Source organism: Psammomys obesus, unplaced genomic scaffold (genome assembly GCF_907164565.1).
Source record: "Psammomys obesus unplaced genomic scaffold, mPsaObe1.curated_primary_1811, whole genome shotgun sequence".
Classification (NCBI taxonomy): Eukaryota; Metazoa; Chordata; class Mammalia; order Rodentia; family Muridae; genus Psammomys; species Psammomys obesus.
This window is the reverse complement of record NW_026596134.1, coordinates 8,474,228-8,498,459: the sequence shown is the minus strand read 5'-3', so window position 1 is coordinate 8,498,459 and position 24,232 is coordinate 8,474,228. Positions and strand designations below refer to the sequence as shown.

General features: G+C 50.6%; 1 protein-coding gene across 2 annotated transcripts; it reads left to right on the top strand.

The window, feature by feature from the left end:
- Positions 1-6,811: 6,811 nt before the first annotated feature.
- On the top strand, positions 6,812-23,323 carry Otub2 (OTU deubiquitinase, ubiquitin aldehyde binding 2). 2 transcript variants are annotated; one of them, XM_055593221.1, is made up of 6 exons: positions 6,812-6,982; positions 18,371-18,466; positions 19,102-19,220; positions 20,870-20,954; positions 21,375-21,569; positions 22,320-23,323. In XM_055593221.1, exons 1-6 carry the CDS (start codon positions 6,980-6,982, stop codon positions 22,524-22,526), a joined length of 705 nt encoding a protein of 234 aa, XP_055449196.1. In that variant the 5' UTR covers positions 6,812-6,979; the 3' UTR covers positions 22,527-23,323. The 2 variants fall into 2 exon arrangements, with proteins under 2 accessions (XP_055449196.1, XP_055449197.1); XM_055593222.1 differs by lacking the exon at positions 6,812-6,982 and adding an exon at positions 11,496-11,807.
- The last annotated feature ends 909 nt before the right edge of the window (positions 23,324-24,232 follow it).

The window sequence follows — 24,232 nt, the reverse complement described above, 5'->3', positions numbered from 1 at the left end:
CGGCCTGTCTCCTCTGGGCCTTAGGACTACCTTTCTTACTGCAACTGTGGCCTCCTGACACAATGCGCTTCAGACAGTTTGTCCATTAGGGATAGCAGAGTCACAGGAAATATGAAGGAGTCTCCAGATTCGTGGGGGCTTGCGTGATCCACAGCAGCCAGGGAGCTAACTGGGGACTAGATTTGTAGGTGCTCAACGTCCCCAGAAACGGCCCACTCTGAATGTCTTCCCACGGCTTGGAATCTGCTAACCCTCAGAAGACCTGGCAGAACCAGGCCTGGTTTTCCTGTCCTAAGGTTGGGTGGGAGGTGGGACAGGAAAGAGATGAATCAGCCACACACTCCTTCCGGGTAGGAGATGTCTCCAGGAAGCCCCGGGCGGCTGTGAGCTCTTTGGCTGGGATGTGCTCTCCACAGGCCTGTTGGTGGGTGGGATGGTAAAGAGCAGCTGGTGAGCTAGCTGCCAGCCGTGGAGAGCTGGTGGTGGGTGGTGAATGGTGGTGGGCTGTCACCAGTGGGTACCAGGCTCCCACAGAGGGAGTTCTGTGGCAGGCGAGGCTGGGAAGGCTGGGTCAGGGGAGAGGGAGGCTGTGTGCATCAGTCAAGAAGGAAAGGGAATGGTGGAGGAGGCTGAGTGTCAAAGCAAGGAGGCAGCCATCCTCTTCGGGAGAGCTAAAGAAGAGGGGCCAAGACACCAGAGCAGATACAGGGGGAGGCTAAAGGGCCAAGATCCTCACGGCTGCCTGAGAAGAGGGCGAACTGCTATCAAGAACCCCAATTCCAGGCTAAGGGCCAGATTTAGACTTGGGGCCTAGGAATGCAGCGAGAAATGTTACCTTTCTTGTTTCTTGACAAAATACTAACAAGAGCATCTTATGGGTGGTTGGGTCTGTGTGGGCTTGCTGCGGGACTATAGGTCACCATGGAAGTGTGGGACAGGAGGTCTCCATGTGTCCGGAAGCAGAGGCAGATGCCGGTCTCAGCTCACGCTCTCCTTTCCATTTTTCATTCAGCCTAGGACCCCAAACTCACAAAAATAAATAAAATGAAATTGGCATGGATGGCTCATAGTCAAGCAAATCACAAAAAATAATTAAGACTGGCCTACAAACGTGCCAAAGGTTTCAAAGCATATAATTTTTGTCCATCAAAAAAGACAGACAAATTAAGCTACTGGGTGAATGCTTGCTTCTGAGATAAGCTCTCTGCCCGGGTGGCTCTGTTTACATAAATTCTCTGGAATGCAATTTTATGGGGGGGGGGGGGCGGCTAGTGCTAGTCAGATATCAGCAGACTAGAAGGTCATCGAGTGAGGACACCTCCCCATCCCTCAGAGCACTTTGTAAAACCAGGAATTAAAGCTGTAGAGTCTCAAAGACCAGCAGGGTGGCTCAGGAGGTAGGGGCGCTGTGGTGGCTAATCTTGGTTGTCAACTTGACACAGCCGGGAAGAGGGAACCCTCCAAATGAAGACTTGCCTCTACCAGATTGGCCCGTGGGCTTGTCTCTGGGGCATCTTCTGGATTGTTAATTGAGGTAGCCCCCTGTGAGCGGTACCGTCTTTATGCAGGTGGGTCAGGGCTGGGTAAGAAAGCCTGGGAAGAAACTGGTGAGCATAGTTCCGTTGTTAGTCTCTGCTTTGGTGCCTGCCTTGACTTCTCTCAGTAATGGACTGTGACATGGAAGTGTACGCCAAATAAACCATTCCTCCCCCAGGTTGCCTTTGGTCACGGTCTTAATCATTGCATCAGAACGCAAACTAGAACAGGTACTTGCTATCCTCACAGTGGCTGAAGACAACTGACTCTTATATGTTGTCCCCTGACCTCACATGTGTGCCGTGATACACACACATGCTCCCACCTAAATAAAAGGTAATTTAAAAAAAAGTGGAACCTGAGTGGTGTCTAACTCTGGATGGAGACACAGTATTCTAAACAGCCTGTAAAAACTGTAAGATTACTGTCTACCCATAGGCTTTCTGATAAAAACAGACAGCTGTCCCCTCCACCTTTTAAAGTTAATCCAAATGGTCCTGTCAATCACCTGGACAGGAAACCCCTTCTCTCAGGAAACTGTGTGTCCCATAGAGTTTAGAAAACAGTTGTGGAACCTGTTTAAACATGCAAGTTGGCACAACGGTCTCTGGCCATTGCCCTCTCTCATTCTTAAGGGTGCCCACAGCAGTTTGTAATAAACTCATCTTTCTACCTATGATCTTGGGTTAAGCATTTTTCAAAATGCATCTGCCATCTTTCCTCCTTCAGTTACGACCTCAAACTGAGCATGCGCAGGAATGAGCTCCTTAGGGACTCACCCTTCTCAGGTTTTTCCGTTTGAGGATGGCATTGCTTCAGATGTAACTCCTGTGCTCTGTGAACCTGCTACAGGCAATGCATCTTTCTGTGGGTTGTTAGTTCTCGGCATGCTTTCAGCTTTGCCTGCACCAAACCCCTGGGTGCTGGGTTAAAATTAAACCCACCTCACATGATAGATTGAATTATTGGCTCCAGGTTGCGATCCTGCTGTGGCCATGTGTAAATCCATGCTTTGGCCAGAACTCCCTGGTTAGGTCGTCTGTATTTCCAACTCAGAATTTGGGTTGACAATGTGACTTCTAATGTGACGTCTTCCAATAAGATGCTAGTGGATTCTGATTCTAGCAGAGAATGAAGGTCAAGGGGTTCTAGATCTTTCCCAGCTTAGCAACAACCCTGGAATCTAGACCTCAATACATTTTCCAGCTCACGGTGGGAGAAAGTGTTGACAGTGGGTCACAAAAGCCTAAAGCTCACATGGGGCTTGTGCTTTATCATGGGGGTTCACCAGCAGATGGCAAGGAGGGGAGTTTTTGGTCAGCCAAGAAACACACATGCATGCCGTGATACACGCCTGCAATCCCAGCTTTCAGGGAGGCAGAGGCAGGCAGATCGCTGTGAGTTCAAGGGCAGCCTGGACTACAAATCAAGTTCAAGACAGCCAAGGCAGAGAAACCCTGTGTCGGAAAACAAAAATAAAAACAAAGCACACAGAGAGCTGAGTGTGGTGTCACACACCTTTAATCCCAACGCTCAGGAGGCAGAGGCAGGCAGATCTCTGAGTTCGAGGACAGTCTGGTCTACAGAGTGAGACCCAGGACAGCCAGGGCTGTACAATACTGTGCAAACCTGTCTTGAAACAACAAAACAGCAACAACAACAACAACAACAAAACCAAAAAAAAAACAAGAAGGGAAGGAAGAAAGGAAGGAACGAACGAAAGAAGAAAAAAGAGGAAGGTGTGTCCTAGGAGGAAGAAAGGAAGGAAGGAATGAAAGAAGAAAAAAGAGGAAGGTGTGTCCTAGGAGGTGCCCATACTTTTCTTGTTAGTTCTGACACACCAACAGCCCTCATTCGGGCACACCACGTAGCCCTCTTTGGGGTGTCACTGCTATGGGTCGATCCCCATGGCTGGTGGAGGCCAGCGTGTGTCAGGCCTCACTGGCTTTTGTGTTATGTTTACGCACACTGGAATGAGTAAGATGTGGCCCTGAGGGCCATCACGCCAAGCCCACACTTCCCAAATGCTTTCACAACCCAGCCACTTACATCCGAGAAACTGGGCTCAGAGAGGTCTGACCTGTTCGGGCAGCAATGCCTAGGGAAAAGCGTCATGAGAGTGCCTGATGCCACTGGCTACTTGCATAATCACCGTGTCCTCCTGTGCCCCCAGTCACAGCAGCAGGACCATAGGAGAGGGTCACCATAGGAGAGGGTCTGTCGGGTCCCTGACCTAGAAGTTCAGAGGACCTCACGGCCCCCAGTGTAATCCAGGAAGGCTTCATGGAGCAGCCAAGACTGTGGAGGATGGTAGCTTTGGATAGCAAAGCCTGTAGGAAGGTGCTTAGGGTGAGCAAGTGAGGGGAAGGTTGAACCCTTAATTTTCTTCAGAGGAAGCTAGGTTTTACAAGGAAAGAAAGACAGGTAGACAAGGTGGACAAGGGAAGAAAGAGAGGTAGACCGAGAGTGGAGGAGGATCCTGGAAAAACTGTCTGTCTTGACTAGCTTAAGAAAGAACAGCTGAAGAGACCCCGTCATCTTGGCAGCACTGCTCGGCCTCACAGGCTACACCCAGAGGTCCAGGGTCTTCACTGGACACCTCACTCTTCTGTCACCCTGTGAGGCTGCAGATGCTCACAGCTGCCCACAGCTGCCCACAGCTGCAATCCTTGGCTTCCCCAGAGAGTCACCTGAACTCCAGGTGAACGATGCAGGAAGGGAGGATCATTTGTCCACACAGAAGGGCCGCCCTAGAAGGACCATCCAAACGGCTTTTGAGCTGATTGGAGGTTTCCACAGCTTTTTCTTCCCTAATCATCTTCCCAGAGTTCAGGAAGAAGCTGAAGAGTACAAAGGGAAGGCCTCCACCCCACCCCACTACCCTGTGGGAAACAAACTTCCCTTCCACCATAAGCCATTTCACTGGGAGGGATTGTTTATAGAACTCCATTACTAAGTATTCATATATTTTAAAACCTTTTTCTTTTGAGACAGGGTCTCATGTTTCCCAGGTTCTGATGATAACCTTCAACTTCTGGTCTACCTGCTTTTCTGTCTGCAGTACTGGGTTTACAGCCCCTTCATGTGGTGCCAGGGATCAAACCAGGACGTCAGGAGCTAGGCAAGTACCCCATTGACTCAGCTAAATCTCCAGCCCCTTAAAAGCTTCTCTTAACCACTCAGGGTATCTGTCCCTCTAACTGGGTGAAAAATGAAAGGACCACAGAGGACCTAGAAGTTGCCTGAGGCCACACAAGTGGAGAATGACAGAGCCCAAGCCAAAGAGCCAGGGTTCCTTGTGGACTTCAGCCCATTACTCTTTCCTTAGACCAAGGCTGGCTTTGTGGTTGCAGAGGTCTGGGGATGGGGTGCAGACCAACTCAAGGGTTTCTAGAAGCCTCAGCTGGCTGAGAGTCCCCACCATGCCCCACACCACACCCATGGGGCCACACCTGGCTCTGTCATTCTTCCAGCAAGGGGTGCAAAGCTCAGCCAGGTACAAGCACACAACGAAGAGTTGGAAAGTTGGGTATCCTGGCTGGGCGCCTTGACGCACGCTTGTAATCACAGCAATCTGGTGGTAGAGCGAAGAGAGGTTGAGAGCACTCGCTCACTGCTCTTCCTGGGAACTCACGCTCCAGTCCCCTTATCTTGCCTGATAAGAGTTGCTTCTCAACTCTGTAACCCAGCTCCAGGGCACCCAGCACACCCTCTGGCCTCCACAGGTACCTACACGCACAAGGACATACCCAGATGCAGACACACACGGCCATGCAAGTGTTGCTAAAATTCCTCTCCTGGGGTTTAGCCCTCCCCCCAAGGTCTCGATGGCAAATCAAGGCACAATTCCACAAAATTTACTCTGGGTGACCAGTGAGTTTGCTGGGCTTTCTTACAGAGCATAGATGAGGGATAATTACGGGGTATGGGTGCCCCTCCCCCAACTGGCACCCAGAAAGCCTTACCCAGAAGTAGTAAAGGGTCCCCTGTAGTCACATAGGTGGAAGGAGGACTTCCCACACACACTTCAGCGTCTCCAGCCTATATACACTCTAGTCCCAGGCCACGAGCAGCATTTAGAGATGGCAGGAGCATCAAAAACATACGGTTTTGAGACAGGGTTTCTCTGTATAATCCTAGCTGTCTAGGAACTCTGTAGATCAGGCTGGCCTCAAATTCAGAAGTCAGCCTGCCTCTGCCTCCCAAGTGCTGGGATTAAAGGCATGTGCTACCACACCCAGATGGTGGAAAGAAATAGAGGAAGAGTTCTAAGTTACACACACACACACACACACACACACACACACACACACACACACGCACATGAAAAATGCATTATGCATGCAGCATGCACCACATCAGATGCACCAACCATCCTAGCTTTGCACGGCAGCACATTGGGGTGTGTCTATTGTTTCCTTCTGTGGGGCTGACCGGAGCTACCACTCAATTTGGCTATCCAGTATTCTGAGGGTGTGAGACCCACCTGACATTAGCTCAGGAGAAGAGCAAAACAGTTTCTAACTTTACACCACAATGAAGTAGAACCATATTAAGTACCAGGACCTGCTAAAATAGTTGTGTGCCCGAGTACAGGAGCACCATTCTCCACACAACACCCACAGTAGCTCTTCCAGAGATCAAGGGCTGGCAAGCGAACCTTGAAATAATAAATATTTCTTGTTTGATGCCCATTAATAATGAGCTTGTGCACAGGATGAATCACCTACACCTCGTTCGGTATGGTGTCTTCAACACAACCCTAGCTCCTCAGAGCCACGCTCAACCATCCTAAACATTCACTCATTCAACAAATATTACCTGGACGCCTGTCAACCCACTGATTCATGAGTTAGAAAGAGGCGAAATAGGATTTGGTAGCCAGACAGGAGCAGGCAGGTAACTTAACATCACCAGACGCGCGTTTCCTAGACACCTGTCCTCTGAGCTTGAGAGAACTATACTTATATGAACTCGCTGATTAATTAATGAGAGCCGTCTAATCTTCCAGAGGACTTCAATTTGCAGTTTTAGTTAGAAGTCCTTCTGACTTTGCAAACCAGGACCCGCTTTCCGGATTGGCGAACGCCTTTGCTAGTTAAAAGCACTCTGTGTCTTTAAAGGGGGGGCGGCCTCCTGTCAAACGGGCCCCAAAGTATAGGCTGAAGGCGCGTAGAGTCCCACCCACTTTCTGTGACGTCCCGCATCCTGGCTTCTGATTGCCGGCTTCAGACGTCAATCGCGGGGCGTGCGTCTTGCTGGGACACAGTGGAGGTCTGCGCTCAGGTCTGAGGGGCGGTCGGGTGTATTCTGCGCTTGCCCCACACCCGCGAGGCCCGCGCCGCCCGCGCCGCCCGACCCAACGGTGGAGCCTCCCAGCGCCTCCCCTAGCACCCGCTCGCTCCTCGCTGGGGCGGGACGTGGCCCGACGGCTCCGGTCACTATGGTCAGTGGTAGCGGGACGGGGAGGGGGCGCCGTCAGGGCGCATGTGCATGCGCGCGGTCGGGCGCGAGGCTTAGTCCTTTCCACCCTCGGGATGTTGAGCTCTGGGGTCTGCCGCGCTGTCCCTTCGGGGACCTGCAGCCAGGAGATCTAGCCTGGTCTGAGCCCTGGTGCTTCGTGTCCACTCTAGGTGGCCCCCAGGCACCTCCTCGAAGTCTCCAGGCATGTTCCTAGCCGGGGCGGGTTGGGGCACCTCTGGCGTTGTGGTCTCCACTCTTTGTTAAGTAGCACTCCAATGGACAGCTAGCAGCCCACCCATCGCGGACTTAGCCACTACAGACCGACTCTGCCCAATAAACCATCCCCAAGGACAAGCGATCTGGCCGCCGGGCAAGCCTTAGGGCCACCTGAGCGTAAGCTCGGATCTCCTGATGGCAACAGGTCTGTGGAGTCTGGACCCATGAAGGGGCGGCCCCCAGTCGTGAGGAATGAGGAGTACAGGCAAAAAGATCTAAAAGAAACTCCCATCTTTGACCCTAGGCTGGCCAAACTTGCTCAAACCCCACGGCTTGGGCAGGTGGGGAAACTGAGGCCAGACAGGGCAGAAGCTCATGGGGATCCTGATGGTGCGACAGCTGGGGCTTGAACCCAAGCCTCTGGCCCAAGTGTCCTTTGTTGCATCAGCCCACCCTCCAGGTGGCCATGGGGTCAGGCAAGAGGGAATTGATTATGGCGGCGCCCTATACTTTTCAACTTTCGGCAAAGGTCTCCAGGGAGCCTGACCATCCATCATTAGTGCTTTCTGGTCGGCTTCGGATCACTTAGCTCTGGATTCAACTGCTCTTTCAGTTTTGTTTGGGAATGCTGGGTTTTGAACCCTGTTTTTCATGCATGCTAGAGAATGCTCAACTTATGAACTACACCCCATTCCCTCATTTCCAGTCTGAGCTGTCCCAGTGGCTGTTGTGAGGAATGTGTGTGTGTGTGTGTGTGTGTGTGCGCGCGCGCGTGCACGCGCGGGCGCGCGCGCGCTGTTCAACTAGGGCCTTTGAAATACCGAAACTGGGTAGTGCAGGCACCTGGTTCTTTGTGCTTGGCCCTCCTCCCACATGTGGGATGCTAGGGTCTCAGTCAAGCCTGTGCTGAGTGTGGATGAGCAGCCTGAGCATCTTACAAGCCATCCTCCTGCTGGGGTGTAACCAGAAACAGGGGGCGAGCGACCGGAAGCATTAGTTTCCTGCTTGTTCTCGGGACCCACGGGTTCACCTGCTCTGCTGCTCTTGGAAAGTGGCCCAGGTATTTCTGCCTCCCCTGCCAGGGAATAGAGTTATTGAAATGACGGTTTTAGCCATGTAGAAGTTGGAGGCCGTGTGGCTTCTGGCTACAGCACACCAGGGCAGTAGGGGCTGGGACCTCAGACCTCAGCTTCTCTTCCTTACTGGGTAGCTAGGTCTGCCCTGAACCCAGGAGACCAGCAGCTGGGACCCAAAGCAACTCCCCTCTGGGGAGTTTGGGTGCTTTGGAGAGAGAGATAATAGTTAAAACTCACCAAACAGGACATCTGTCTAGAGACTGTTTACATGGCGCTTATTGATTATACACCTACTGTGTTTCAGGTCCTGGGGTCCATGGCTGATTTACTTCACTGCTTTTAAATGCTGGTTGAGGCTTTATGGTGTATGGGTATAGATGGTAGATAGAGGAGCCTGTTGTCTTGGGAATGACAGCAACTTTCTCTATTTCCATGTCACCGGTCCCTGGGATGAACTGGAAGGTAGGTCCTAGGTAGAGGACATGAAGTCCTCAGAAGTCAGCTGCAAATAGCTCACCCTCACTATGAGCGCTTTTGCTCTTGGGGGTAAGAGAGAACACTGAGTACAGGCAGCCAAAGCACATGGTCCTGTCTGCCTTCTCTCATGCATTGAATGCATTAAGCAAGCCAACGCTGGCACCCTCAGCCTATACTGGGGCAGTGATAAGAAAGACACAACACCTGCCCTCTCCTGGAGTTCATGCCTGTGAGTCAGGTCACGGCCACTGAATTACTGACATGGCCTGAGTGTCCGACAGGGGCCTTGGGAGCATGACACACTCCACCAGTGGGAAAGAGCCAAGTGCTGGAGGTCGTATAGGAGTATTCAGGAAGGACTGGGGAAAGAGTGCATTCCAGGTAGCAGGAAAATTGTCTTGGGGCGTGGTCGAGAGCGGGCACCCTGGGAAGAGGAAGCAGCCAGTGTGGACACAGGGAAGCTGGAAGAGCCCGGGGTAGTGAATCTGGGAAGCTGGATGGGATCTGGGTGGTCCTGTGCAGGGTGTTGTATGCTGGGCTGTGGCATCTGGGTTGCCTGCACCTGAGGGAGCTGCAACATTTTTGATGGATGTGGAGTGGTTGCTGACTCTCTGATGCTGGGTTGTGGGTGGCCAGCTGGAGTGAGAGGCAGGCTTGCTCATTCAGCATGTTTGCCAGGGATGCTGCATCAAAGCCCTTCTGTGGGAGAGATCCATAGGGACTCATTTTCTGATGAGTCTGGAGGCTGAAGTCCCGGGTGAAGGTGCAGGGAGGGCCACACTCCCTCTGAAGGTGTTTGGGGAATGTTCTAGCCCTGGCTTCCCCAAGCTTCCAGCAGGAGCTTGACTTGTGACATTGGAACTCATCTGCAGATGGCTCTCTCCCGTGCATGTGTCTAGATGGCTCTTAATAAGAAAACCGGTCATGGGACTGGCAACCTACCCTGTTCTACTGTGACCGCATCTTAACTAATTGTATCAGTGATGACCCTGTTCCAAAATAAAGCTTCATGCTGAGGCTTGGAGCTTGGGCTTCAGTGGTTCAGTTCAGAGCGCTCGGATGCATTTTTAGAGTATGTTCCAACATGCCTGGAAGTGGAGATTCAGCAGTGACAGAGTTGGCATTTGGGCGGAGGGAGACGGTACAAGCCAGTCAGTGAACCCACCTGACAGCTCTGTCCTGAACAAGCAAGATAAGGCGATAGGGTGGTGAGGGAAGGGCAGGGAGGTTTCTCTGCTGAGGCGGCATCTCCCAGGTCATGTAAAGAGGCAGAAGAGCACTGAGACAGAAAAAACCAAAAGGTACAAAGACCCTGAGCTAGAGGTTTCAGACTGCCACAACAGTGTCATAGACTGGGTGACTTTTAACGAGCAGACGTTTATTGGCTTCTGGTCCTGCAGGCGGCTGGCAGGTTCATCATCAAGGCGCTGGCCTCTGGTGGGGGCCCACATGTCTTCTCCCTGTGTCATAGTACGGAAGGAGGGCAGAGTGGACTAAAGAAAACCCTTCTCCCTGATGGCTGCATGAATCGTTTCATGAGAAGGGACTTCCCAGACCTAGTGACCTCTGAAGAACTCACACTGCAACTAAATTACAAGTTGTTTTGGGGAGGACATTTAACCTTTGGCTTTCTACTTACCCCCTACACACACACACACACACACACACACACACACACACACACACACACCTGTTCTTTTCACACACAAGGTGCACCCATGATATCTCAGCAGCTCCTAGTCTGACCTAATTATTTATCCCCAACTCACATGTCCAGAGGCCAGGGCCAAGGCATAGGTGAGCCAGGCAGAGGTGAGGCCCAGGCCAGTCTCCTGCCGGCTCCTGCCAGCCGAGGGCCTGTGAGGTCTGCGCATTACCTCTCACCCAAATGTGATGGCAGACAGGCTGAGACAGACCTTCCCGTCCCCGGAGTGGGAAGTCGGCCAGAAACAAAGAGTAAGTCGTCCTGTCTGAGTCCCACACCCAGTTCAGCAAAGCTCATTTTTGACTCTGCGCTGCCTCTGTGCCACTAGGGTGGAACTTCCCACCTGGAATTTGCTGGGCTCAGCCGAGGCAGCAGCTCACAACAGCCACGTTACATTCCCATGGCCTTCTCTGCCCATGGGCATCATCCTAGTGGGGACTCTGACTGGTTACTCTGGGACCCCTACACTGTGCATCCCGTCCCACAGCTCTGTCATTCTGCAGGCCTCAGGGCCAGCCCATGTGGACACTTCCCCGGGGCCACAGCTTTGGCCACTAGAATAGCAGTGTTCCCCGTGCCCTGTCACAGCTTGTCATCCAGGTGGCATGCTGTCCTGAAATGTGGGGACACTTGAGAGGCTCCCTGGAAATGTGCCCTCTGGGCATAGCCAGCCTCTATCTTTGCCATGTTTTCGGGGAAGGGGTGTCTCTTGCCCCGTCTCCCGGAGTGACACCTAGCTCCCTTCTGTACTATCCTCTCCATCGGATGGCCAGGCGCTGGGCCACACCCTTGGTCTACAGATGCCATTTTGTTCTTTTACATAGTCAGGCTGTGAGTTTTCCAAGATCATCATCCTCTTTGCTTATAAATACTATCTTTCCATCATTTCTCTCCCCTCACGTGTTTTTGTAGATGAAGTTACAGGAAGCCACACCACAGCCTGAATGATGCTGCCTTCTGTCACCCTGTGTCCTTTGTAGTTCATTGTTCATAAGTTCTGTTTTCCCATTTAGCTCTGGGGCAAGGATACCCTGCAGCCAAGTCCTTTGCCACTTGAGGAGATGGCCCTTCCCTGCAGCAGACTCCAGTATTTCATTCCTCACTTCCACCTGAGGCTACATCCTCACAGCCTTCGCAGTGCCAGCTCTTGCCAGCGCTCTCACACAAAATCCTCTGGGAAGACTCCTACTTTACCTTCTGCTCTCCATCTTGTCTTACCCGCACCAAAATCGCCCTTCATGGTCTGTTCACAACTGCGAAGGATTCTCCAGCATTCACCTGGGAAGTGTCCCAGCCATACCCCCTCCCCAGCCCCGAAGCCTTCATGTCTTCAGGTATTTGTTATGGTAACTCCTGCCCCTGGCTCCTGGTTGTGTCTTAGCCTGATCTTGTTGTTGTAATAGCTTATCACTGGGTGATTATACCAAACAGAGCTTTATCAGGCTCAGAGCTTGAGGTGCCAGCATCGGGCCAGGGACTTGTTGCTTTCTTACCATGAGTGAAGGCATTGCTTGGCAGAAGGGGGCTAGAGAAACTGAGTCAATACTGGATATGGTCCATGATTGTGATGCTGGTCCAGTCATGAAGACAGAATGCTGCCTTGAGACGCTGTTACATTGGCAGTTAGCCTCATGCAGCATGGAGGGGACAAACATCTGAGCCCAGCAGATGGCATTGAGGAAAGGCCTGCCTGCCAAAGCAGCCTACACTGACTGCTCATGGAGAATCAGGGGCTGTCAGACCCAGGAACTTAGCGGGGCAGGGTGAGACAGTGGAAGAGGGCTCCTGGATTTGGGGGTACTCTGGCTGGTGGAAGGGTATCCCAGGGGCTAAATTGGGGACATATGAGGCAACAGAACAAGTAGGGGTAAATGAATTCGATGGTGCTACTTAGATTGAGTCCTAGGGAGAGGTGAGGCAGGACCTAAGAGCAGGTGGTCATTGAAAGATGTTACGTATCTTTACGCTATCTGAGGGAGGCAGAGCCCAGCTGCAGCAGCTCTGAAAACAGGCAGCAACTAAGATAAGAGGTCCGGGCCCCATAGAGAAGGGTCATGTAGGAAGCTGAGTAATTGTCAACAAAAATTAGAGTATCCTGTTCCCCAGCACCTATGAATACATTACCCACAGGGCAAGAGAGGTTCCAGACTGTGACTTTATGAAGGGGCTGAAGTGAGAGATTACCTGTAGTTATCATGGAAGGTGCAGTGAGGTCATGACAGGGTCCTTACAAGAGGGAGGAGGTGAAGGTAGGAGGACCATGGAAGGTTCCAAGGTGAGAGAAAGGAGCACCCATCACGGGAGCCAGAGAGCCTTTAACATGTATTTGTTTGTGTATAGAGGGGTTTAGTGCAAACATGCCATAGAGTGCGTGTGAAGGTCAGAGGACAACTTGCAGGAGTCAGTTCTCTCCTTCTATCACATAGATCCAAAGGATCCAGGCAGCGCCTCCAGGCAGCCATTAGGAACAGAGGAAAGCTGCCTGCAGAGCGGCAGAGTCCAGAAGCCCCCAGAAAGCACAGCCTATCCACAGCTTGACTTTAGAGGAGACCAGACGTCTGACTTCCAGTGGCAAAAAGGCCAAGTGGCGATGTTCTGTGACAACGCAGTTGTCCTCAGGTGCTGGAGTAGGAATGGGTCTCCCTGCACCTGTGGTTTCAGTGACCTCTGGCTTAATCCACCTCATCAATAATGGACTTTTGAATACTCCACGTGTGTATTCATATATATCCATATATGAATATGTATTTGAATGTATATATGAATATTCACACATATGAACATATACATAATTTATATGTGAATACACACACACACACACACACACACACACACACATGAGAAAGAATTCTGGGCACATGTGTGCAGTGTTCCCCTGTGTGTTCATGATGGGAGACTGGAGGATTGTACCAACCTGTGCTCGTGTGTGGCAGCCCGAGATCAATATCAGATGCTTTCCTCTCCTTTTTATTTTATTTTACTTTTGGTTTTTTCAGACAGGGTTTCTCTGTATAGTCTTGGCTGTCCTGGACTTGCTTTGTAGACCAGCCTGGCCTCGAACTCACAAAGATCCACCTGCTTCTGCCTCCCCAGAGGTTATAGGTAAATGCCACTGAGCCTGGCTTCTTTTTATTTTTTTTTAAGCGCATGTATGGATAGTGTGCGTATGAACATGCTTCATGCATGTGTGGGCACAGGTGTATGTGGACTGGCATGCACATATGTGCTCCTGCATTCGGATGTCGGAAGTTGGCACAGGGTGTTCTCAGTTGCTGTTTCTTTAGGCAGTGTCTCATGCTACGCGTGGAGTTGTCTAGCTAGCCAGCTTGCTCCAGGGATCCTGTCTCTGCCTCTTGAGTGCTGAGATTACGGGTAGCTGCCACACTGCCCAAATTTTAAGGGCGTTCTGGGTATCTGAACTATAGTCCTCGCTCTTGGGTAGCAAGCCCTTTGTTAACTGAGCCATCTCCACAACCTCTCTAGATCTGAGGGCTTCACTGAACCTGAAGCCCCTGACTGGCTAGATTGGCCAGTCATCAAGCTCTGGAGATCTGACTGCCTCTGCGACCCCCTCTTGATGCTGAGGTCATAGGTGCATGGCTTTTTACATGGGTGCTGGCTTACAAAACTCCTTATGCTTAAGCAGTGAATTCATTACGCACTCAGCCAACTTACACTCCTTCTAGTGACTGTGGGTAAGTCAGCAGGTAGGGCCAAGGATTCATGCCTGGGTAGCACCTGGCAAGGACTTGAGCCTTCTTAGAGGGGAGGTTGAGGTTTTGAACCTGTGGCTGCTAAGTGAGGTTGGAGTTTCCAGCATTCCCGGGTGCCTTGAGGTCAGGCTGTGTGGTGAGTGGTGGCTTTGAGGCCTGCTTGGTGATTCAACCCTGCCCAGAAGAAGATGACCCGCCTGCTGGGCTTGCTGGGCCTGCTGGGTGATGCTGAGCTTGGGATGCGGGCATGCTCAGATACACAGACAGAATGGCTGGCAAGGTGGTTTGTAGGTAGAGGTGTGAGCTGAGGCTTCCCCTCCAGTGCTAAAACTATTGCCAAGCCCAGCTTAACTAATTAGCATCTATTTGAAAACCAGTAATTAAAGAGCCCATGTCTTTCCTGTGGCCTGGTTAGGTCTGACAGGACAGTCGGGTGTGACCTGCATGTTTTCCTTTTCTCCATAACAACCTGGAAGTCTTCAGCCGGGGGTTTTTTCAAAGCAAACACCAATTAACTTCAGCCCACCAATTAACATCAAAACCCTGAGTTTGAGGCTGGTCTCACCAGGAATGCTGGTGGGTTTGGGTAGGGACTTGGGTCATTCTGAAGGTGTTTTAGAGTCTTGAAGTGCCAAGGTGAAAACCTGATTATCACTAGGGTGCCCACATATACACTTTGGGGACACTAGATGCCAATCTAAGGCCGATCTACCTTCCTTCCTCCCTCCCTCTTCCCCACCCCCTCCCCTTGAGACAGTTTTGTAGTATAGCCTATGCTAGCCTCAGTTTCACCATCTCCCTGTCTCAGTCACCTGGATGCTAGGATTACAGGCATTTGTCACCATACCTAGCCAGGGCTGGTTCTTAAATAGTATCCAGTAAAGGAAAAAAAAAAAAATACCATAATATCTGTATTATAATATCTGTGTAAATTTAAAACATATAACAACTCCATTTTTTGTATTGAAAAATACATCTCATCTGTAGTCTGATTCATGAAGACAGCAGAAAGTAGAGGGGTGGTTCCCAAAGATTGGGGGGTACTTAAGGCAGCAGAGCTGTGTGCATAAAAATGGCTAAAATGTTTCATGTCGTGTACATTTTATTGCCATACTCTTTAAAAACACACACATTTCAAAAGACATACCAAACTGGCCTTAGGAGGTTGGGGAATGAGTGAAGGGCAGGGAGTTGGTGGAAACAATAGAGATTGGGAACAAATGAGATAAACTGGGGAAAATCTCTGAGACTGACAGTGCAGCTCAACAGTGCTCAGCCACTGGTCAATTTCTTGCTATTAGGGTGAATGCTTCAAGAAGGCATCAGTGAGCTTGGGCAGATGCAGGCCCCGGGAAGCCTTCCCTGGTATAGGCTCCCTCTTTGTGAGTTTCCTCTTCCCCTCCTCACTGCTGCCTTCTCAGAAATTGCCAAGTAGATATGGCTGGCTTGGGCATCCTTCTGTGACCCTTATGCCTCTGACATACTCATTCCTGGGCTTTGTTTGGAGATGGAATTGAATGCAAATCCATTAGATACAGTTGGGGCATCGTGCTCTATAGCCTGTGGTTCAGAAAGGCCCACACACCATTTAAAGTAGGCCATCTGTAAAAATAGTTCTGTAAATGGTCAGGAAGCAGGTAGCAAGACAGGAATGAGTTAACTATGCAACAAGGAGTGTGGTTGAGCACAACTTGTGGTCACTTGCCAAGCAAAGGGGCCTGTGGGTCACCTTGCCGTGCACATAAGGTGTGGAGAAGGCTGTTCAGAATACCTCTCCATGGGGATTTGTATCCTCCACACAGTGTAAGCAGAACTAGCTGCACACTAGCAACTGTATGCCATGTAAATGATATCATTCTTCTGTGATTTAGAACTATATATAGTTATATCTATTATTATTTATATTAAATATATTGTTATACATAGCTATGTATGTTTTTATATATTATATATTTAAATCTACTACAAGTATATATTTATATGTGTGTTTGTGTATACATTATATACATATATACCCAGGAAGTCAAACAAAGCTGGCTTGGCCTAAGGTTCTTTAAACCGGCAAATGGAACGCAGCCATTTCATGCTGCAAGCCAGAGGTCTGTGGATCTTTGAAAGGGAGACTTGGAAGTGGGAAGGAAGAATGTAAGGAAGAAGCTGGTATCTTCTGGCATCTTCTGGCATTGGTAGAAGGCTCAAAGACGGTGGAGGGACTGTCTTTCCCCTCTAGTGGCAGGCTTTCCTTTTTTTTTTTTTTTAACTGTTTTTTTTTTGTTTGTTTGTTTGTTTTGAGGAGCTAGGGATGAACCCAGGGCTTTGCAGATGCCAGACAAGTGCTCCCACTTCCGAGCAGCACCCTTAACCTGCTGTTACATTTCCATGTCTGTGCCTGGTGTTACCTAGGAACTGTCCCTTAATGCCCTGCAGTAAGCATCACACGGTGGCCAGGCTCTTGGACACACTGAACTCCCATCAGGAACTGGGGTTGTGGGACAGTGTCTCTGGGGGTGCTGCAGAAGTGAGAGGTTGGACCCAGCCTCTGGACAAGGAGCCCTGGACAGGACACTCCTCTGTGGTCTGGCAGATGAGTCCTCTGAGAGCTCTAGAGTCTGGGCTGTGCCTACCTAGCAGTTTGGTGTGTTTGAACTTCACACTGACCTGCATTAATTACTTCCTAGCTCAAACAACCTGACCTTGGCAGTACCATGGGTATAATGGCTCCCTCACAAGTGTGTTGTGATAATGAGGACAGATGAGCCTCTACCCCAGTAGCGGCACCAGTCACTACTTCACACACCATCAAACCATCCCCCTATGTTGGCTTTCCACCTGCGGTCACAGGTGGCTGTTGTAAACTGTGAAGTAGATACTGCATCAGCATCTCTGCTCTTTTTATCCCAGCCCAAAAGCTTCTCCAGAAGCCCCAGTGGACTTTTTTATGGGCCTAGACTATGCTGATTTGAACAGATGACCTTGTCAGCTTGTCCCAAGGATCCCCTGTACCAACTCCGTAAGAGCTGGGGTTGCAGGCAGGCTTCCCATCAGCTTGCATGTGGAGTCTGGGGATCTGAACTCTGGTCCTCACACTTTCAAGGCAAGTGCTTTATCTACTGAGCCATGTTATCAGCCACAGGACCCTTATTTTAAGCTGGAAACTCTTCCTTGGGTCACTTAAAGAACAATTCTAATGTACGTGTGTGTGTGTGTGCTTGCACACATGCACAAATACACACACCACTGACACAAGTCAGAGGACAACTTGTGAGAACTGGCTCTCCCCTTCCACCATGCAGGATCCTGCAATCAACCTCAGGTGGGCAGGCTTGCTGGCAATCTGAGCCACCATCTCACCAGCCCAGCATTTTTTATTTTACTCTCTAGAGAGCACCATTCCTGGGTGGCTGGTAGCAGAGAGAGCATGGCCAGCGTCTGTGCCCCCAACCCTGTGCACTCTCACCCCAAGGCTAGTGAAAAAAGCACAGGAGGGGAGGTGGCTGCTAATCCATGGTGTCCTCAGCTGCTTGCTGAGTGAGTCCTTCCAAGGCTGGGAGGCCTTGGCTCTGCAGAGGTATGTGCTCAGGCTTGGTTCTGGCCTTGACTCAGAGCTGGTAACACCAGTAGGCAGTATGGGAAGGTGTCCCCGGGGCCCAGCACACATCCTCCAGTCCTGCACAGGATCACCTCATTGTTAACCTGTACCCTGTGGTATTACTGGTTATTGTGTAGGGGTGGGAATACCCCTCAATTGCCGGCATGTGACGACACCAAGCTTGACATGAGATGCACGTTCAGGAACCTGGGCAGAGCAGGGAGGGTAGACTGAAGAAAGGATGAGCGAGTGGGTGATCCAATAAAATCAGTGAGGTGGGAGCATACTCCAGCAGGGAGATTAAGTCGGAGGTATTTAATATTATGAGTCTGTTAGCAAGCTATGAGGTCAGTTCTTTATAACCAGGATATTTCATGATGGTGCCAGTCCTGGTTGTCCCAGCCCTAGGGCCAGGACACCCTGGGGGGTGGGGGGGTGGAAGAAGTCCCAAGGATGCTGGTCACATGCTCAGACAGCCCTTCTGAGGGAAGAGAGTATGTTCCGGGTTGTGTAGCTGGTTGCTCAGAGGCCATCAGCTCCGTGAGCCCCATGGGCGTCTTTGAAGCTAGCTCAGTGTTCCTTCATTCTCTTTCAGAGTGAAACATCTTTCAACCTAATATCAGAAAAATGTGACATCCTATCCATTCTTCGGGATCATCCTGAAAACAGGATTTACCAGAGGAAAATTCAGGTGGGGCAGAGGTTAGAGAGAACAAAAGCCTAAACTAAGGGGGCTAAGGTCGGGAGTAAAGAAGGGGTCAGCTTTTAGCAAGTATGGAGTTTGGGCCAGGTTCCTGGGTAAACTGAAACACACTTAGACCACTGGGTATTTGCCTCAGAAAGAGATCCTTTCCTTGTGGGAACACCATACATTTTAAAGCTAAGCACCATTCTAAGTGCTGACTTTATTGACTTGAGTCCTTATGATTCTGCGTGGCATGGCACTCCTCACGCCACTGAGAAACGTTTATAGGATTTCCAAGGCTCCTTAGCATTCTGCAGCTTCCCTGATACATACCCCACTCAACTGCCAGCTTCCTTCAGGAAGCCTTCCCTGACTGACTTTTCCCTCCTGTGTGGAAGTCTCTGACCCAGAGTACCACAGCTCATGTCCTCATACTGTCTCCATCATCTAACTCTGTCACCTCCCCTGACTGAAGGCTGTCTAGTGCCAGGGGCTGACACCCTCTGATACCTCAGGAGATTTGTGTATCTGTGAGATGGATGAGGATGGGGACACTGAAGGAGCTATGGCCCAGGCCAGTGGCTGACCCATACCAATGCCATTGCTGCTGCTGAGATCCACATATCTGCCTTTCCCCTTAGGAACTCAGCAAAAGATTCACCTCGATCCGAAAGACCAAAGGAGATGGGAACTGCTTCTACAGGGCCTTGGGCTATGCCTACCTGGAGTCTTTGCTGGGCAAGAGCAGAGAGATTGTCAAGTGAGTGGGACCTGTGTAGACCTCTCTGCTGCTCTGTGCTGGGTCTGCCCTAGGCCAGGCTTGTAGCAGGGGGCTGAGGGCTCCCTAGTACAAGCCTTGCATGCCTGGAAACTTGGCTGCCCACTCTGACAGCAGCCCAGAGGCTGAGGAAGGTATGAGTAATCTGCCTAATGCTTTGTAACCTGAGGCTGAGGAAGGCATGGTTCACCAATATTGAGTGGGCACTTGGCACTGACCGAAAAAAGGAAAATGGATGTGGAGGCACACAGCGAGACCTTTTTCACACACCAACACAAGAAGAGGAGGAGGGGGAGGATGGTGAAGGAGGAGGAGGAGGAGAGAGGAAAAAGAGAAAGGAGGATGAGGAGGAAGTTTGTCCCTGCTGGCCTTGGTCATGCATGTTCATGTGTGTATGTGTCAGTAAGGAGACACTGTGGCGTGGGCATAGAGGCCAGAAGATAAGTGTTAGTCTTCTCTTTCTTTCCACTATGTGGAGAAGCAGCCACTTTAACCAAGGCATCTTGCTGGCCCATGACCCTGACAGTGAGCACAACCAGTGCCAGGCTGGTCTTGTGGTTAATGAAGAGCTACTTTACACGATGGCCAGGACAGGCACCTTGCCATGCCCAGGAGGGCCCGTGGCTAGAGACAGGAAGGGGCTATGCATGGGAGTTGGAGCATAAACCAGAGGATATATATTAACAGCCACGGGGCTGGAGTTGGCAGGGAGGCTTGATCTGATAGGTGAGCAAGCCGGCATTAGGACTGGTTTCCAACTACCCCACACAAGCAACTAGAGCAGAGATCTGAGAAACAGAAACACAGTGGGATCCATGGTGCTCACATTTCACTTCTGTAATACTCCCTTGCCACCTAGAAGCATAGTGAGTACTAAATAGTAACTGAGCTCTAAGTATTTTTGTTTGTTTGCTTGCACGTATGTAATGTGTCCCACGTGTCCTCGGTGTAGAACACGTCAGAAGAGGGCACTGAAATCAAACCTGGACCCTCCGCAAGAACACGGGTTTCTTACAGTGAGCCCTCTCCAGCCCCATTCTTGGTTTTCAGTGTGCTCTATTTCCTTGTTCCTTTACACCATTTGGGTTTTAGTAAGGGATGTTAATTGTTAATTCCTTGATGGTGAAATTTGCTTTGTTATTGTAAAGATGGCCAGAAACTGGCCCAAGAGGGATACCCCAGGGGCCTCATGGGTACTGCCCAGGTAAAGTACAAATGGGCATTGCCTGACAGTGTGACCCTGGGCTAAGGTTGAGGGAGACACATCCCTGTGGGGAACATAGTGTCAAGGGCAGAGGCCAGTAAATGTGTGACATGGGAGGAGTGTTGTTGCGTGCTCTGGAGGCCCCTATGAGGGAGAGGGAGAAAGGGGAAAGAGCTGGACATGATCAGGGCACATGCTGACAAGTGAGACCAAAGGGATAGGAAGGGGGAGTATGTTGGTGATTGCCTCAGTTTTTGCATCTGAGAAATGGAGCCATTACATCAGGGAAGGCAGCATGGTGTACATGTGGAAGTGCCTTAAAACATCACAAGATGCTTGTGTGAGGCTGCTGTGGACTGGACAGTTGCCTGTCACAGTTGCCCTGTGTTTCTATGTCCATCAGGTAACCACTACGTCTCCTCCCCAGGTTCAAAGAGCATGTGCTACAGACCCCAAATGACCTCCTGGCTGCCGGCTTTGAGGAACACAAGTTCAGAAACTTCTTTAACGCTGTGAGTTCACCTGAGCCTCGCTGGCTGAGGACCAAGGCCTTCCACATGGGCGGAGCAGACAGGAGCAGACAGCCTGGAGGCCCACAGCCCACAGCCTACCCATAGCTCTGCAGTTGTATTCTCAGTCCTCCTGCCTGGGGCTGGGACAGGGCAGGGTCATTTTCTACTTGTGGTGATGTGTGGGCACAGGGGACCTCAGTTCGGGGGACTGTCAGCCTCCTGCCATTCTGAATGTGTGGTAGGAGGAAACTCAGTGCCAGGCCTAGATGTGTCTCTGGGCTTCAATACTAGAACTTGCAATCAGTGTGAGCTCTGAGGGGTCCCTCAGGTGGGGACCCCTGAGGTGGTCCCTCGAGGTGGGGGGGAGGGGGAGGGGAAGCTGCTGGCTGGGTCTACCCTGATGGTGATGTCGGTGTGAAGTTTTACAGTGTGGTGGAGCTTGTAGAGAAGGACAGCTCAGTGTCCAGCCTGCTGAAGGTGTTCAATGACCAGAGCTCCTCGGACCAAATCGTGCAGTTCTTGCGCCTGCTCACGTCAGCCTTCATCAGGAACCGAGCTGACTTCTTCCGACATTTCATTGATGAGGAGATGGACATCAAAGACTTCTGCACTCATGTAAGGTCCCTGGGGTCCTTCTTGGGGATGTAGCTCCCAGCCTGAGCTTTGCTTGTCTCTCTCTCTCTCACACACTCCAAGACCACTGTTTCTGCCCAGAGGAATACCCTTGCAATGCCGACTAGCAAGGTTAGCCTGCTGGAGACATCTTCCTTGAGTGGCCTGAGCTCTTGAGCAAGCCACTTGTATTCCCAGGGACTGCTAGGCTGATAAACTGCAGAGGGGCAGCACCTGTCACATCTGCCCTAAGATGGGCTCATTTCCGATATGTTTACCTGAAGGAATGGCCCACATGTAAAGAAAAGCACAATTTTCCTGTGGCACTTGGGACTTTTTGTTTTAGTCAGGATGTGCTGGGCCCTAACGTAAGTGGCAGTTACCATAGGCACAAGGGCAGCTGCCCTCTGTGAGGTACATGCCTTTCTGTTGTCTCCGCAACATCAGGACACACCGCAGGCTCTGGCCTCTGCAAGCTTATATATACTTGGAAGCCTTTGATGACAAGGTCTTTTTAGTTCTAAGTTTTTGATGGCAGACTGAAAGATTCCTCCCCTTCTGCACATTGCTTCAAGGGTCTGGAATAAAAATGGCTCAGGTTTATTTTCTACAACCCGGTAGTCTCTGGCTGTGTTGCTTCTATGACAGGTGGGTATCAGCTCCAGCACACAGCACAGGTGACCTCAATCCTAAGGAACAGGGCGCCTTCCTCTCCCTGGCCTCCCTCCTAAGTCTTTCATTTTGGCTTTTCAGGAAGTGGAGCCCATGGCCATGGAGTGTGACCACGTCCAGATCACAGCCCTGTCGCAGGCACTGAACATTGCTCTGCAGGTGGAGTACGTGGATGAGATGGACACTGCTCTGAACCACCACGTGTTCCCTGAGGCTGCCATCCCTTCCGTTTATCTGCTCTATAAAACATCCCACTACAACATCCTTTATGCAGCTGAAAAACACTGATTAATTTTAGGCCATGCCGGAGCCTGTCATCTAAATGGACTGCATTCTGAATGGAACATTCTGCCTTGGCAATTTTTTAAGTGATTTAGACAACTAGAAAGCATATAGCCTTTTGGGTAAAGCCACTGAACTGAGACCCGTGCCCACTATGGACTGTGATGACTTAATAGGAATTTTAGTATTTATTTTGATAGATGATCTAATGCCTGCTAACTCTGGACCAGAAAGCCAGGAACTCTATCTCTGTACCTGTTTATTGCAAGAACCTCGTTGGACCTATTTATTTATCTGGAAGAGGTTCCTGACAGTGTTGACATGCTGCTGTGTGAAAATGGGGATATCTGGTTTGTCCTCACTAAGGGCAGTGACCCTCACAGGGAAGAAAAGCCCAGGCCAGCTGTCATATTCAGGTGACTTACCAGACTGATGAAGAGTCCAGCCCGGCTATGGGTGGATAATGGTAGACAACTGTCTGAGTGTGAGGAGCTGGTGTGTAGTTTCATTCATGATGGCTGTACTTTCCCACCCACTTAAGGATAAAACAAAAAGACTTTTATACCAAAGTCCAGAAAAGGACTTTAGCCTTCAGCATGAAGCTCAGGTTGTGAGGTCCCTCTACCTCTCAGGACCAGAACTCCTGACTTTGGAGGACAAGGCCTTTCAGGGTTCTGCTGTTAACCCCATCTGGATATGGCTTGACAGATACTAGGGCCTGTACCTGAGTCAGTGTGTTCATGACTGGGACCAAGGAGCTGCAGCTGTCCATCATTCCCAGTGAATTTTATAAGTGAGGGCTAGGTAGTCAGCTGGGTAGGGGTGTGTGCAGCATGAAAGCTAGAAGAGCCAAGCACAGGTTTTGCAAGGCTCTTTGGTTTTTCTCAGCCCAGCTTCATAGGCAGTTAGGCAGGAAAGAAAAGACAAGCCATAGAAGTTGGCAGCAGGGGCATTTCCAGTGCTGGCCACAGCCTCCTCGTCTGCATGCACCCCTTAATGGCCCCTTACCTTGCCGCCTCAAGCCCTTCAGGCATCCACCGAGGATACCAGTAGAAAAACCAGCCTCTGGCTGGGCTGAGGCACTTGCTAACCACGCCCTCCTCTGTAGGACAACCATGGAACTACCCATTGCCCTTCCTTGGTTGCAGGGCTCCCCTCATGTTTCACTCTGCAGGGATTAGACTGTTGGTGCTTCTGGGAGGGTCTGCTGACAGCCTGTACAAAGGACTGGGAGCAGGACCCTAAGTCTTACACAATTCAGATTTATAGCTTTTCTTTTGTTTAGTATAAGTCAAAAGCACTGAGATGTGTGGCAGTGTGGGACCTGAGTTTCCCACATTGCTCTGTGCCAACATTTATATCCAAGGGCTCCTACTAAGTGAGTCTGTCACTGGCACAGGACTGTAAATCTGGACTTCATCTTTTGATGTGTTCAGCATCCCACCCTCATCTGGATAAGAGCTTTGGGGTCTATGACAAGTACCCCAGAAAGAGTGGACATCTATTTCCATGACTATCTTCAGCCAGACTATTCTCCATTACCAGACTTAATGGTATGAGAAAAGGATGCCTGCCTGATGGATGGTCTGGGCTGCTTCAAGGAATTTAAATGGCTCTTTCTAGACAACACACTGAAAGCACAGTGCTTGTGCATTCCTCACTTTCCCAGCGGGAACAACTAGTGAGGATAATAAAAGCAGTGTACCTGCTCT

Excerpts from the sequence above, each read along its gene's own strand:
- Otub2 (XM_055593222.1), top strand. The coding sequence starts at position 11,535 with ATGGCCCTTCCCTGCAGCAGACTCCAGTATTTCATTCCTCACTTCCAC. Across the intron at positions 11,808-18,370 it reads CGAAGCCTTCATGTCTTCAG|AGTGAAACATCTTTCAACCT; the intron begins GTATTTGTTATG and ends ATTCTCTTTCAG. Across the intron at positions 18,467-19,101 it reads TTTACCAGAGGAAAATTCAG|GAACTCAGCAAAAGATTCAC; the intron begins GTGGGGCAGAGG and ends CTTTCCCCTTAG.